We start from the raw sequence: 15,840 nt of genomic DNA, 5'->3' as shown, positions 1-15,840 counted from the left end.
TAGATCAAACCTGTGAAGCCCTGTGCCCAGCTCAAGGGGTGGACTTTGGGAACCTCTCATCAGAGAGGACAACCAGGCATAGAGTGAAGCTTGCATTGACAAAGCAGCCTCGGGGGAGATTATTTCTGCAAAGGCCAGAGCTCTCCCAAATATTTACTTTGAAATGTTCAGCTAGAGGAAAGGTCAGCAACCGCTCATTTGCCAGTCCCTCTGGTGGAGTCACAGGTCAATCTGTGCATTGCCCAGACGCCTTCTACTGCCAGAGCCCGAGGGGACCCTGGGCGTTTTTCATGACAGTACAACGTGGGTTCTTGAGAGTGCCGCAAAAAATCAAGCGTCTTATCTAGCCTCAGCTAGAAGTGGCCAAACACGCGGCCTGTGCAGTGAGGAAAACAAACTGTTCCCTCAGGGCAGCAGCTTTTATACTTCGTGACAAATGTTGCACCTATCAGGAGTTCTCGGTGTGCTTGGCAGTGGGTGATTGCAAAGCTGGTATGGGGGGGAAGAGACGCAAAACTGCCAACTGGACCAGTTCTCATACTAAAGGATCTGACAAGCCGCATTGGAGGCCTAGGAACTGGGCAGCGCCTCTGACTGCCGCGGGCCTGGGACATGGAGCAGCATTGATGGTCCCCCACAGAGAAGCTCCCTGTGACATGCAGCCTGAGGAAGGGCTAGCCCAGGTGACTGGCACCTGGTCTGAGTGCCCAGGTTAGCTCAGTTTGGGTGTGAGCAGCCACTCTGCAAAGCTGTACCAAGTCACCCTGTGCCCTCTGGTGCTGCACTCCCCCAGCTCTGGCGCTAGGACTTCTGGGGGCATCTCCCATGGGGTTTTGAGCAGCTCTGATTTTCCTGGTGAATTGTGGGAGAGCTTGTCTGTCCCTGCACACACAGGGGGGAAACGTGGGAAGGCACTGGAGGACTATCATCTTCACTGCAAGGCGGGAGAGTCCCTAGCCAGAACGCAGGCTTCCTCTCACATCCCCAGGAGGGCCAGCTAGCTCAGGCTGTGAGCAGCCTGCGAGACCCACAGCTGCTCTTCAGTGGTTCCATTGCCCTTCTGACCATTTGCTTTTGGAGCCCTGGGGATGTGGTTCTCCCCACACAGAGCATTGCAGACTGCCAGCCCCTCTCGCAGGTAGCTGTGCTGCTGGCTCTTCCCCCTGGATTGGCCCCAGAACAACCCCCTTGGCTCCCTCTGAAGAGATTGCTTCCAGCTGCACTCAGGGGCAAAATCTTAAACAATAGCACTTAGAGAGGGAGAAATTAAGCTCTAGAGATGAGGGAGGGAGGGAGGGAAGGTAAGGGCAAGGACTGCTGATGCTCCCAGTGCAGGAGGCCTGAGTTGGCACCACCTCTACAGACACTCATGGGCTTCTGCCACTGGCAAAGGTACATAACACTACAAATAAAAATCAGGGATCTGCAGCGCCTGGGTCAGTCTGTACGTTGGTGTGGATGGACCTCTGGTCCCACCCGGTCTGCAATCTCTAGGTTCCCGAGGCCGGAGCAAGGGGAGCTTGGTCCCTCTGTGTGGGAAGGCTCCATTTACAAAGGGTTAATAAGTGATGAAGAGATGCTACCGACAGGAGCTGCAGTGCTGGAAATGGGGACAAGCCAATCAGTAGCAGGAGCTCCCGAGGGCTCTCAGCAGCCCGGTGGCCTGTGAGATTCTAGAACAATGCACAAGACCTGATTAGCCAGTTACCAGCCTGTGCAAACTCTAGGAACGGACCCTTCGTACAAAGCACAACCAGAAATTCACCTGCACACAGAGCGTTTTGTTCCACAGAAATTGGGGCCGAGCTGCAGGCTCCTGGCTCAGGCTTGGATCTATTCCCAGTGCCCCTCTTCGCTTTTCCATTTGGCTCCCATCCTCTCCCATCAGACATTTCCATAAAGTGCCTCCTTGCTGCAGAAGGGGCTTTTCTGCTCTCCTAGGAGCTGCCTTGGTTAGGCTATGACCTGACTGTGCTGAACACGGCCAAGTCTTCCGTGAAGAAACATAAAAATGACACCCCGAGCCCAGGAGAACCCCATCACCAATGCACAGTGTGGGCTTTGTGGCTGCTGAATCCTGAAACCATGGCACAAGAGGCAACACTAGAGAAGGGGGGTAAAGTTAACACTGGTAACCACAGGCAGCATGGCCTGGGGGAGGAACAGCGTTCGAGCCAGGAAGCAGAACTCTGCCAAACACTGGGGGTTGAAATGGGTAGTTCTCTTCCATACCAAGATCAGCCGCTTTGGACTGGCCAGCTCGTCAGGGCTAAACTGGGCTTCAGGGGACTGGTGGAGGTTTGGAGCCTGCTGGGACAGACTGTGGATGAGGACGTTGGTTTGCTCCCAATCTCTGTCCCCCACTGTCTAGGGCTAGTGTGTGTTGAGGCTCCCCTGTGAAAGGGGAGGACCATCGTGGTAGGCAGGGAGCCCCACAGTAGGCCCTTCCCAGGTACCAAACATGGCCCCAAGAACATCTCCCTTTTGGGCAGAGCCCCGCTCAGCACAAACGCGACTAGGCGATGGATGAACTCTTCCCTCACCCAGCCCCAGTTTAGCACCCATCCCCTGGGAGCAAGCGCCTTTCCCACCCAGGCTCCTGGACAACGCCCAAATGCAGTGTGTGATCAGACCTTCCTGGATATGGTTTTATCAACAAAGAAATCCACATCAATGTAACATAGCTCATCTCAGAACTTCTCCCCAGGCATGGCTGTTCCTCCGTCAGGTCTGCTCAGCCCACCCCCTAGATCTTCCTTCACCAGATGCTGTAATGAGCCCCTGCTAGTCAGCAGTGCCCACTTATTCCTGCTCCAGCAGGCCCTGCTGATGGGGGGAGGGGATATTGCCTGCCTGTTCAGACTCTCACATAGCACATGTGGCAGCATCGGTGAGGCTGAGGCGCAAAGGGGAAGCTACTCTCAGGCAGGAGCAGCCTGTGCCCTGCAGCATGGAGGAAGTGCTCGGATCCATGCTGACTGGAACAGCAGCGCTGCCCTGTTTCCCCAGCAAAGCGCTGCTCTGGAGCGGGCAGGTACTAACTCCCTAAGAAACGTGTCTCAAAACACAGCAGCCCACGTACAGGTTTCAGCGTCGGGCCTCTGGGGCTGCTCCAGGGAACGAGCAGGCACCAATCTAACTCCCGGCTGTGGTTGGGCACGGGGTTCCAGCATGGGGGAAGGGAGCTACTCTCTCATGGTTCCCACTGGATCAGGCATTAGGCACCTGCATCCCCAGGGCTGCTCCCACTTACGCACCAGTACCAGGTCAGTACCAGCCAGGGAGGCACCAAGGTGGATTGAAGCCTCTTGCTGCCCTCTCCCCTGCTGGGTACAGCACAGGATCCAGCCCTGCCCCTTCCCTGACGGCCATATGGTGCTTTGAAGTCCAGGCTGGCCACGTAGAACGGAGGCTCCCCATCTCACGGCCTGTGCAGACGCATTCTCTGCCCCCGAGGCTCACGGTTACTCCATTCAGAGTTGGCCTGAGCCCCCTGCAAGGCGTGAGACCAGCTCAGGTAGAAGTTAAGCCTAACAAGGAATCAGGCGCAGGTCAGTGGAACTCAGACCCCGGCTCTCCCCTGCACAGGGGTCCCTCACCTTCCTGCAGCACCGTATGCGATACCGCAGCCAGCCTGGAGGAAAGGCTGAGAGCAGGGCGGGCCCAGCCACTTGCTGCTGGACAGCTCCCAGCTAGAGCAGCCTTGGCATCCCCCTGCATCAAACAGCGGAGAATACAATCACTCTCCCGGGAAGCCTGGTGGGAAGGACCATTAAACCAGAGCAGCTGAGGCAGAAGGTGGCTTCCCAGCCCCTCCACTAGCAAAGCTCCCTCCCAGCCCAGCCGACCCATGGCCTGGCCTGGCACCCAGTACAGGAAGTTTGCTTTTCCAATCACCTCTCTTCACACACATTTTCCCCTGCAGGCGGTCACACAGCGAGCCAATGGCTGGGCCAACTAGGGAACCAGCAGTTGGCCCTCTCAGTTCAATGAGGCCAGCCATGTGGCCAGACATGTGAACCCCCCACTCCAGGCACTGCGGTATGAAACCTGCTGCACGCGGAGATTGGGACCATGAACCCTGCTGCTCCTGCTCAAGGATCATGCCGCTCTTGGATTCCAGGGCAAAGAGCTGCTTTCCATGGCCTCTACCTACCACAGAGCAGCAGCAGGGCTCCTGACGGGCTGTGAAGGCTGGAGCAGGGAGTCGCCGCTCCAGAGGCCCTGGGCTAGTGCAGCTTGTGTAGCACCCAGACAGGCTGCAGGTGTCCTCTGGGAATGAGCCAGCATGGCTGGCTGAGTTTCTTCGGAGACCCTGGCCCTTCCCGTCTTGGCACTGAGCGGCTGCAGGAGGGGGCCCTGCACTGCACTCTCAAACGAGGCTCAGGGTGGCGATCTCTGCAGCATCCCTGTCACCCGTGTCCAGCACAGATGGTGCAAATCCACTCCAAGGGGGACATTCAGCATTATGTCCCCCAACACACACACGCGGCTTCATCACCACCACGAACGCAGACATGCCTTGAAAGGTGCCTGGTTCTCCCCAGGATTCTCCCCTCTGGAGGAGCTCCCGCCCCAAGGGGGACCTACCTGCACTTCCCGTGTGTGGTAGGCAATGATCAAGCCCAGCAGGATGACGGTGGACAGGCTGATAAGGCATTTCAGGGCCAGAGAAAACATGGACTCCTGTAGGACAAGGAAGGAGAAAGCATTAGAGGAGTGAGGGCCAGGAAGGGATCACCCCATCCCCACCGAGACATAACGGGAACTGGGTCCATGGGCCAGGGCAGACGGGAATGCACGGGCCTTGGAGGCATTCTGCTTTCTCCATCGTTACAGGGGAAATTGCGGGCACATGGATCACCACAGAGCAAGGTGTGAGGTGGAGGCATCTGCCCACCCCACCCCTGTTCCTGAGCCCGGAAGGTCAGCATGTGCTCTACCTACTCCCCCAACCCACTGCAGGCAGCTTCCCAGAGATGCCTGCTGTCTGGCCCCAGCCCACAGCCTCAGCCAGGACTCTGTACAGCTCCTCCAAGCGTACCGGCACAACAACCCCCCTTCTCCCATCTGGGGGTCACACTCCCACTCAGTGATGGGCCACCCAACTGAGAAGAGCAGGGAGCGGAGGCCGAGCACAGGGTGCTCCAGCTGAGAATACTAAACCATACCTGTGCCTCTGCATTCCCTTCCACCCCAGGCCCTCCGAGTGCGTCACAAGCACTAATTCATCCTGCCCCCTTTTCTCAGGGCAAACTGAGGAACGATGGGGTAAGTGACTCACCCAGAGCCACATGGCAAGTCATCGACAGCTGGGAACAGATCCCAGGAGTCCTGATCCTCAGTGCCCTATTCTAGCCACTAGACAACACTGCCTCCGGGCCGCAGCGAGAACCTAAGACTGACCCTCCCTGCACCGACCACTAGATATTGCTCTTCAGAGAGCTGGCAGCCACAGGAGCTCGTCTCATCTGCGCCCCTTAGCGCTGCGATAATGCCACGTTCCTTTGGGACAGTGCACGGCAGCCCAGCACCCAGCCCATCTGGCACCGTGGCAGGAGGGGTACAAGCGGCAGCCTGGGTGCAACTGGTGAGCTGGGCTGACAGCCCAGGAGCAGGATGGGGACTCTGCAGCCAGACTGGAGGTTCTCTGCAGGTAATGCGATGGGGGCTCAGAGCTGGGACAGGGCATTGGGGATGGCCCATCTGTCTCTCGCTGCACCCAGCTTGACTCCACTCCCCAATGGTGCCCCTCACCCTCAGACCGACCATTGCCCCACCCCACACAGCCACCCCCAGCTGCGTATTCACTCCTAATGGAGTTCAGGCAGCTCATGCTGACAGCAGCCTGGTGCCTGGGGAACAGTCAATACTGTTTATATGTGAGCACTGGATGCAGCCTCACAAGTTACCGGCCCCCAGCTGTGTGTTTTACAGTGGGAAGTCTCAGGCTGTAATGACACAATCCATCAGCATGGAGGGATGCATCAAACCACCACTTATTGGCTTGTTTTTGCTGTTGCAATTGGGAGGAAAAAAGATACAGCTCCAAGGCCCCCCAGGTTGAAGCCTCAGAGTGAGAATGACAAGGTGTGGGAACAGAGCGTCCTTGCATGAGCCTGAAGACAGTTCCCGTCTCATACATCCACCCAGCAAGGGCTGCTGACGGAACTGTGGGTGCACAGGATGCAAAGGTTAGTGCAAAGCTAGTGCAGTGGGTAGGACGCTGGCCTGGGGTCTAGTCCCTGGTCTACCACAGAGGCCCTGGACAAGTCAGTCAGTTCTGTGACTCAGTTTCCAGACTGTAAAATGGGAACATCCCTTCCCTCCTGCACAGAGCTGTGAGGATAAAGGTGCTCACACATGACAACACTGCAGGCTGTACACCTACCAGCATGTGAATGCCCGAGCTCAGGGGTGAAAGGTGCTGACTCCATGCCCCCATGCTGGTAGGAAGGCCCAGGGAATAGGGGCCCAGGGTGTGGTTCCCCAATCCGGCTGAACAGACTGTGCCCCCAAGGTTAGCAGCTTCCTGAGGCCAAGGACCCAGCTGATCTCAGTCATACAAGCAACAGAATAGCGATAGTAGACTCACTCTCTTGCCTTCATCCAGGGATCTCAGCCCTGCTGCTTCAGGGCACAAACCAGCCTCTCACTGGGGGTCAGGAGGGAACTCCCCTTGGGGCAGGTTACCCCATCACTGGCGGGGGGGGGAGGGGGGCGCCTTGCACCTTTGAAGCAGGTGGCACAGGCCAGTGAGATGGGAACTGCCCAGCCCAGCACCCCCTGTCCCTAGTGTCTCAAAGCCCCACCCCCTAGTGGGAGGGAAGTACTATCGATCCCTGCTTTACAGCTGTGCCAGCACCCCACCTGGCTATGGAGCCTGACCTCGGGCAGCCCACGCAGCAGCCGCTGCTACACACCAGGCCCACCATCCAGGCTAGTGGCACAGTGGCCTCCCATCAGCCACACATTGCTGTATCCCAGAACTGAGGCCCAGGGGACCAAGGAGACTTACAGAACAGGAATCTGACCCAGGTTCCTCAGGGCCACCACCAAAAGCCCAGCCATGCCTCTGCATGCCAGGAAGCAGGCCAGGCTATGTGAGCAGCCACTGGACCAAGGGGTCCCCGGGGAGCCATGTCCCTGTGCCCCCTGGGGCTCAGCAGCTGGGAGCATGATGTTATTGGCATCGATTTGCCATCTGGAAGAGCAGCCCTTTTTTCAATGAGGTTTTTAATCAAATGCTGTTAGATGTAATTACGTCTCTCCTCGGCCAGCCAGGGGATTCCAGCAATCTGCTGAGTCTCAGCATTAGCTCTGTAATATGGCATCCTAATAGATGGTCTAATCAGATGTTCCTGCTAATCAATGCAATGTAAATTAAACCAGCCCTTAGATGCCCATGAGCAAAGTGGCTGCTTCCAGACCCCAGGTCTCTGCTGCCTGGCTTCCCACTCTTCCTCCAAACAGCACTCCCGCAGGGAAAGGCCAGGCAGCCGCACCCCTCCTTTCCTCGCTGTCTCACTTCCTACCCACTCCCTCCTTTTCCTCTCCACAGGGCTGAGGCATGTGTGTTCATGGTGGCTGCATGAGAAGAGACCCCTGCACTGTCTCTCTCATTCCCCCCACCCAGCCCTGGATGGCTGCCCCGGGGCTCCTAACTGGCGTCACTGCTGGGCAGTGACTGACCTTGGCCAGCTCCAGCCAACGGAGTGACGGGAAGAGCTGGGTCTTGGCAGCCCAGCGTAGTCTGTGTTGTTAGCAGAGGGCTGGTTCCCCTCCCGTGGGGGGACAAAGGCCAGCAGCAAGCATTCTGATTATTATTGCAGCCGTCCAGTGACTTCACCTCACCCAGCGCACATAAGAACCCACTGTAATTTCAGTGCCAAGCAACCTGCCCCTTCCCTCCCAGCAACAGGGGGAGCTGGAGTCTGGCTTTTCTCTAATCTCCCCCAGATGCTATGAACACCTGGAGCCCATCTCCACCTCCCCAGCCCCTCTGCAAACCCCACACCGCAGCCAGCCGCCCATTTCTCACCTCCCAGCAACTGTCCCCTGAGGGCCTCCTGCCACTGCAGGTGTTTATGGCTCAGCCACTTCCTATTTCACTCCAGCTGACAGAGCCAACATCCTTCAACACTCTCAAGACAAACAAGCTTCTGGGTGCCTTGCTTACAACACTTCGTTCCTCCTATTACGAGCTTACCTGTCCTAGTTGCTGGGAGGGCCCCAGGCAGCACCTGGCTCTACTAAGCACAGGGCCAGTGTAGTCGAGCACTCCTGCCTGGGGTTTACAGGGGCAACAGCGCTCGGAGACCTCAGCTGCAGGGTGCTCCCTCCCAAATTCCAGCCCCCTACCAGCCAGGCTTGCTCACAGTCACAAGACAGACTAAAGGTGGAAAACAAAGGCAACCAGCAGAACAAGAAGGAACCGTCCCAGAGCCGGGACCCCGCTGGTGTCAGGAACCCCACAGACAGATACTAGCCCCTCACTAGCTGCATTGAGGTAGCACCTGGCACTGCAACCAAGGTGGGGCCCTGTTGTGCTGGATACTGCGGACACCACAGCGAGGCAGCCCCTGCCCGACGAGCTCCCGACAAAGGCAGGGTTATTCTCCCCATTAGCAGAGGTGGAACTGGAACACACTGACTTTCCCAGCAAGGTCAGCATGTCAGGAGCGGAGCTCTGTAGATCATCTAACCCTACCTGTAGGGGTCAAGCACAGGCCATCCGGCCCAGGACACCCACCCGGGGAGCCTGCTAGACCCAGCTTTCCTGAGTCGTGAGGCATTAGCCAGAAGACCCTCCTTCCTCTCTCTCAAAAGTGTTGCAAAGGGGGGCAGAGCCAGGGTTAAGCAGGGCAGAATCTACCCAGGGAAAGGGACCCAGAGGGTTGTCCACAGAGCCCCAGGACAGACCCATTGCTGCAAGGGCCTCGGTAGGGGATCTCCCTTTGCCTTCCCACTGAGCATGTCTCTGCCAGGGCCACTGGTGCTAATGGGGCTTGGCTCACAATTCATAGACTTTAAGGTCAGAAGGGACCATTACGATCATCTAGTCTGACCCCCTGCACAATGCAGGCCACAGAATCTCACCCACCCACTCCTGTAACAAACCCCTAACCTATGTCTGAGCTATTGAAGTCCTCAAATCGTGGTTTAAAGACTTCAAGGTGCAGAGAATCCCCCAGTGAGTGACCCGTGCCCCACGCTGCAGAGGAAGGCGAAAAACCCGCAGGGCCTCTGGCAATCTGCCCTGGAGGAAAATTCCTTCACCACCCCAAATATGGCAATCAGCTAAACCCTGAGCATGTGGGCAAGACTCACCAGACAGACACCCAGGAAAGAATTCTTTGTAGTAACTCAGATCCCACCCCATCTAACATCCCATCACAGGCCATTGGGCATATTTACCGCTAATAGTCAAAGATTAATTAATTACCAAAATTAGGCTATCCCATCATACCATCTCCTCCATAAACTTATCAAGCTTAGTCTTGAAGCCAGATATGTCTTTTGCCCCCACTCCTCCCCTTGGAAGGCTGTTCCAGAACTTCACTCTTCTGATGGTTAGAAACGTTAGTCTAATTTCAAGTCTAAACTTCCTGTTGGCCAGTTTATATCCATTTGTTCTTGTGTCTGCTTGGCTTCTCTCTGCAGCTGCCGGAGGGGAATTCCCATAAACCCGACAGCAGAGCCCAAGGAAATCAGGGCATTTAGTGGGATTGTTCTAAGTGCCAGGAGATAAAGAGGCCCATGGGAGAGATACAGACAGGCAGAGCTGCTGAGGGATGAGCAGAGAGCAACAGCTGATTGCTCATGGAGAGTTACTCATGGAGCACCTCTCCTTTCCCAGGGAAGTTCCCAAGCTGGCTCCTGTGGGCAGGCTGTGGTGGAGGGCAGAGACTCAGGCAGGGAAGCCCTTCTCCATCAGAGCCCCGCTGACCCCATGCGGCTGTGCTAAACTGTTAAGAGAAATCCCCTGTGGCTCATGAGCAAAGGGGTCGGTAGCATATATGCAGCCATCCACCCTCATGCAGAGAGTGCTGGATGTGACAAAGTGGGACTGTTCTTCATGTTTCCTCTCCCCAGTTGTCACGATGCTCTGGAACTGCTCCCTACGAAGCCAGGCAGGACTCTGGGGAAGTCTCCTCTCTGTGAGCAGACTGTCCCTAGGGCAAAAAGCTCACACAGCTTCCCCCTTCCTGGGTCTGACCTCAGAGCATTCAGCATCCTCTGCCCCTCCGTGCGCTTCCTACCGTGAGTCCACCCAGGCAGGGTCCTGGAGAAGCCGGAGGGTCCTGCCCTACAACTTCGCAGTCGGACATGACTCTTAGCCAGCAAAACAGAGGTTTATTAGATGACAGGAACATGGTCTAAAACAGAGCTTGTAGGTGCAGAGAACAGGACCCCTCAGCTGGGTCCTTTTGTGGGACAGTGAGCCAGACAACCACGTCTGCACTTCACTCCTTGTCCCCAGCCAGCCCCAAACTGAAACTATCTCCAGCCCCTCCTCTTCTTTGTCCCTTTCCCTGGGCCAGGAGGCCACCTGAGTCCTTTGTTCTCCAACCCTGTAGCTCTCACCTTGCAGGGGGGAAGGGCCCAGGCCATCAGTGGCCAGGAAACAGGGTGTCGGCTATTCTGTGTCCAGACCCCTGCACACACCTGCCCTCTAGGGCTCTGCAACGATCATACACCCTTACCCCACCCCCTAGATACTTAAGAACTGCATAGGGGAAACTGAGGCATCCCCACAATATTTAGAGGGAACATTAAGAACAGTCCCACTTCGTCACAATGGGGAAAGGCACAAGACACCAGCTCCGGGAGGCAAACCTCTGTTAATGCGTCAGGCAGAACAGCCCAGGCAGCAGTGCCAGCTTCCCCGGTCAGTGTGCTTCAGTCTTGCCACGCAGGCAGCAGCCCAGAGCCGAAGGAGAGTTCTGCCTCAGACAGAGTCCAAGGCCAGAAAGGACCCTTATAATCTGGGCTAACCCCCTGCATAGCCCAAGCCAGAGAACCTCACCCAATGACTCCTGCATCCAGCTCAGAACGTCTGGTTCATATGGAGCATGTCTGGTAGAAAGGCATGCAAACCTCCCCCAGTGACAGGCAAACCCCACAGCCCTTGACAGGCTGTTCTGGTGGTTCATTACCCTCCTGTGAAAAAAACTGCACCTTATTTTTAGTCTGAATGTGTCTGGCGTCAACTTCTAGCCCCTGGACCATGTTCTGCTTTGGCTGGATTAAGGAGCCATTTATCATCTGACATCTCCCACCCAACTCCCGTAAGTGCCTGCAGATCATGATCAAGTCACCTCTTAACCTTTGCTTTGTTCAGTGAAATAGCTTGAGCTTCCTCAGTCTGGCAGTGAGGCAGGTTTTCCAGACCTTGACTCCTGGACCTTTTCCAACTGTCACCATCCTTTCCAATGCACAGTATTCCGGCACTGGCCTCACTAATGCTGTTTACCAGTCACACCACCTTCTTTCTCCACAGTCTTCCAGCCCAGGGTCGCATTAACCCAGCTGTGGCATCGCATGGAGTGTTTCTGCCCATCTGATTTCTACCAAGGCTCCTTAGTCTGAGTGTAACTGCCTTCCAACCTACAGCCCCTGTAAGTGCTATACATCTGACCTCTGTTCTTGGATCCACGCTATACAGCACTGTCTTTGGCTGTATTAAAATGCACATGAGCCCAGCGTGGCAGGTGCCCAGGTCGCTCTTTGGAACTGGCCAGTCCCCATTGCTACCATGTCTGTCAGCAGAGAAGCCAGTCAGTGATGCTTTTTAGGATGTTCACTGGCCTGAAACCACGAGCTTGTTTCATGTGGGCCACTGAAGAGCATGGTCCAGTGGTAGGCAGTGTGGCCTAGTGCAGAGAGCCCAGTGGCCTATAGAAAATCCACCCCCCTTCCCTCTTAGATCCTCCCCTGGGGCTCGCCTCCCCACCAGCATTTCAAAACAAGAGGAAACTGGTCCTAAAAATAACCTGTTGGAACTAGCGGGAGCGCTATTCTGGGTGCAGCCTGGCGAACAGGGAGCATTGTTCTCTTGCGGCCCGGCAGGGCCACGCATTGTGGTCAGCCTCACAACTTGGCACTTGCCTCTCCATTGTTTGGATAGCACAGCTGGTGCCGACAGGAGGGCTGGAGACCAAACGCGGGCTATTAATAGGCAGGCTCTAGAGTACAGCTTGCACCAAGGCAGCTATAGCTCTGACGCCGCCGCAGAGCTGCTGCCTCTACCCGCCTCTGCGGCATCCAGCCCTTTCAAGGTACCCAGACATCCGGGCAGCCCAGAACCTCCCTGGACTGTCGTTTGCCACCAACCTTGTGGTGTGCCGGTCTAACGTCTCTCCTGGAGACACGAAACCATGGCAAACCAGGACATCTTCGCTACCAAATGCACAGTCATGGTACACGCAGGTTGGGATCAAAGGGCATCGTGACAGGGACAGGGGAGCTCAAGCCTGGAACAGCAAGGGGCTTCAGGCTGGGACTTGGGTGCTGGGGGTGGGAGACCCCCAAGACTGGGAGAGCAGGGGGGCTGCAGGACAGAGCTGATGCCTCTTAGCAGAGCTGAGCAAGGGGAAACTCACCCCTCACTTGCTAGTACCATAGATTTGCCCTGACTTGGTGGTTTTTGCATCCTAGCTGGTTCTTTCCAAGAGCACGGAATGTCAGTGACGAGTCGGAATATTTACATACACAGAGTGACCCAGCCTCAGGCTTCAGGGAGACTCAGCACCTGTAGGGGTCAGGCAGGAATCCCCACTGCCACCCACAGAACTGCACAATGGAATGACTAAAGGGAGGGGGGCTGGGGCTGTACCCAAGGCAGGAGACCACACCAGATGGGCCAGTGCCCGATCCAGTGCCCCAAATTCCATGTCTCCCCACATCAGGAGGGGAAATGCAGCTGCTGCTGTATAGTGCTGAGTGTGGCCTGCTGCTGTTCCAGCCCCTCCCCCTACATGCAGGGCCAGAACCCGAGTTGGCTTAAATCAGCATCATTTCATTGAACCCAGTGCTGGTTTATGCCAGGTCTGGCCCATGGTGTCCAACCAGTCAGAGAAGAGGGACTGGCAGAGGGGCTTTACAGCCAAGTATCAGTAGGGTAGCCGGGATCAGGCCCCATTGTGCGAGGTGCTGCATACGCAGACCTACAGACACCTGGACAAGGGCTAGATGGCTGCTATGCAGAGACCACAGCCTGGTCTCATTGTTTCCTTGTTCTCCCCCATCTGCCTCAGGTTGAGAGCTGTCTGGAGCAGGACTGCCTTCTGGTTCTGCATTTGTGCAGTGCCCAGTGGCAGGGGACTCTGGCCCATCACTGGCTTACACATGAACTTGTACCTGTTTAAATGGATTTAGTGAAACCGGTGCAGTTTTGTGGGTGGACATAGGCAAGCTACCCCACAAGAAGCGTACACAGCCCCCTCACACACTGTCCACCCATCCCCCACCCCACTTTAATTCAATCTGTGTGCCACCAGCCTGTAGTTAACCCTTGGAACTTGTGTGCGTAGGGAAGTCTGGCCTGAGAGGCCCTGCCCCGAAGAGCTCAGTCTAGAAGCATGAGGCACAGGAACGGTGGGAGGGGCAGAAGAGGCAGGAAGGGGTTTTGCCCCTGATCACAGCAGGGCTCCTGGGTTCTTTCCCCTGGCCCAAGGGGCCCATGGAGTTGGGAATGGCAGTGCCAGCAGCAGACAGCCACGCCTCTGACCACACTGGAGCTCGTGCTGCCGTTGCACACCTGGTCCTGGTGGCTGTCTGAAAGAGGCTACTGGGCTGGCTGGGCTGCTGGCCAGATGTAGGGCAGAGCCCCCACATCCCAGGTGCCAATGCAGCCCACAGCTTGCTATGGCACAAGCCATGGTGATGCCTAATGGGAAACCTTGTTCTGAGCAGGTCAGTGTCACTGTGCAAGGCACACCCAGGGTTAACTGCAATTAGGGGTCACTCCTGGAACAGTTCTGCCATCAATTATGGCCAGTTTCAGCCGCTGTCTGGACAGTGTTAGCCCTTTGCTGCCGGGCAGCTGGTCAGAGCAGGAATGGCTGTTAGCTGAGGAGCTTTCCCAAAGCAGAGAATACAAACATGCCCAGAAGATTCTGTCAGTGCCAGCTGCATGGAGCCGTCCAGGGAGCCCTGAAGGAGGCTGGCAGCGTTCATCTGTCGCACTCCACCCTGAACGCAGGGGTGAATGCTGCTAGGAAAGGGTTTAGTGGGTCCTGCTGACTCACTGGGCAGGTGGCTTAGTATCCCACCCAGAGACAAGGGCATGGCCTTCTGGAGAGAGGGGGATCAAGAGTGCTGGCTGAACAAAGCTGCAGGAGGATCCTTAGGGACTATCACGGCACGGGGAGAAGAGATGGAGCTGAGCTTGTCATCAGTAAAGGCAAACCCCAGCTCACGCCCAGACACATGGCTCTTCCAGGACAAGCTTGGCTACAGCCTGTTAACATGCTGAAATCTTCACTGCAAAGAGACCACTATGCCCCCCCTCAGAGGCCTCCTGCATTCGCCTGCCATTGCCAAGTCCCAAGAGGGGAGCACAGCCACGGGAGACTGTCACTACAGGGTGACTAGCGAAATCCTCCTAGTTTCTCTGCCCATGGGATTCACTGCACCGGGCTCACCTGCAGCCCCTTCCGGACCTGCCCCTCCATCACCCTGCTCTCAGGACATGGGAAGAGGCTGGGACGATGACAGAAGTTAGGCTGATTGAGCACAGTGGCTTTGATACCAGTCTGTCACCCCAACAGGGCTCAGTCCAAAGAAAGGCCCAGCTGTGTGGGTGACCCCAGCCAAGCAAGCATACAGAATCCAGGGCACGTTAACATTTCTTTGCCCATTGGAGGAGTCTCTCAGACCCCCCTCCCCTGCATGCATGCTGCTTTCCAGCTTTAATAAAAAGCAATCCAAGCCAAGCTGGAACAGCCCAGGAAACGGAGCAACAATCCCCTTTGCCCCCCTGGGGCCATGGCACGACAAGGCGGAAAGGTACAAGACAAACGATACTTTGGGAAAACCTGCCACACAGCCCCGGTCTTTATGCACAGCTCCCGTCAAAGTCGGCTCCAGAGGGGCCTGGACAGGAAGAGCTAGTCCTGGCTCCCATGCTCACTCCCAAGAGCGGGCAGAAACGAGATCAACGTGATTCATTGGCAAGCAGAGCCCAGCTCGGAGGGAGACTGGGGCTTAGGGCAGGTGAGCACCTGGAGCAAGGACAGGCATGTGCCCACATGTGTCGGGGGAGGGCGGCTGCATGGCCTTATATATATATATATATTACACACACACGGTGTGGGGCATGGACACCCCAACATCTGGCCCAATCTAGAACAGGCCCCCCCAAACCCATCACTCACCAAAGGGATGGGGGTGCCAGGCTGCCAGGGAGGCCACATGACAAGGAGAACTGGAGAGCCTCACACTCAGTCGCCATTGGGTGCATGGCTGCTGGGTGTGATTGGCACATAGCTAGGTCACCCCCAAAAGGCTGCTGCTCTATGGCACAACTGCACCTGGGAGCCAGCAGCCCTGGGGTGCCCCGCCCAGACTCCAAATCCCAGCATGCAGTGCTCCCTCTTCAGCCAAGTGGAAGGCAAGGTGGCACACATGGCATGGTGTTCACGAGCAGTCCTACAATAACACATGCCAGCCCTCACAGTGGAGCCTGCAAACAGCCCTACAACACCACACACTCCCTAGAACAGGGGTGCTGTCTGCTGGCACCTAGTTCTTGGCTCCAGGTGCCACGCCCTGGGCCGCAGGGGCCCTATCCTCCAGCTAGGGAGAGGCTAAAACAAGCACCTGGCATTCTGCTCT

General features: G+C 56.5%; 1 protein-coding gene across 1 annotated transcript in view; it reads right to left on the bottom strand.

Moving 5' to 3' along the window:
- Nucleotides 1-15,840, bottom strand: part of KCNN3 (potassium calcium-activated channel subfamily N member 3) — an 81,746-nt gene that overhangs the window by 59,229 nt on the left and 6,677 nt on the right. The window contains exon 2 of the mRNA XM_077841381.1: nt 4,591-4,686. Coding sequence (XP_077697507.1) covers nt 4,591-4,686 — 96 coding nt within the window. The remainder of the gene's footprint in view (nt 1-4,590; nt 4,687-15,840) is intronic.

The sequence above is a fragment of the Eretmochelys imbricata genome, chromosome 24, assembly GCF_965152235.1.
Source record: "Eretmochelys imbricata isolate rEreImb1 chromosome 24, rEreImb1.hap1, whole genome shotgun sequence".
Classification (NCBI taxonomy): domain Eukaryota; kingdom Metazoa; phylum Chordata; order Testudines; family Cheloniidae; genus Eretmochelys; species Eretmochelys imbricata.
This window is presented reverse-complemented; position numbering and strand designations above follow the sequence as displayed.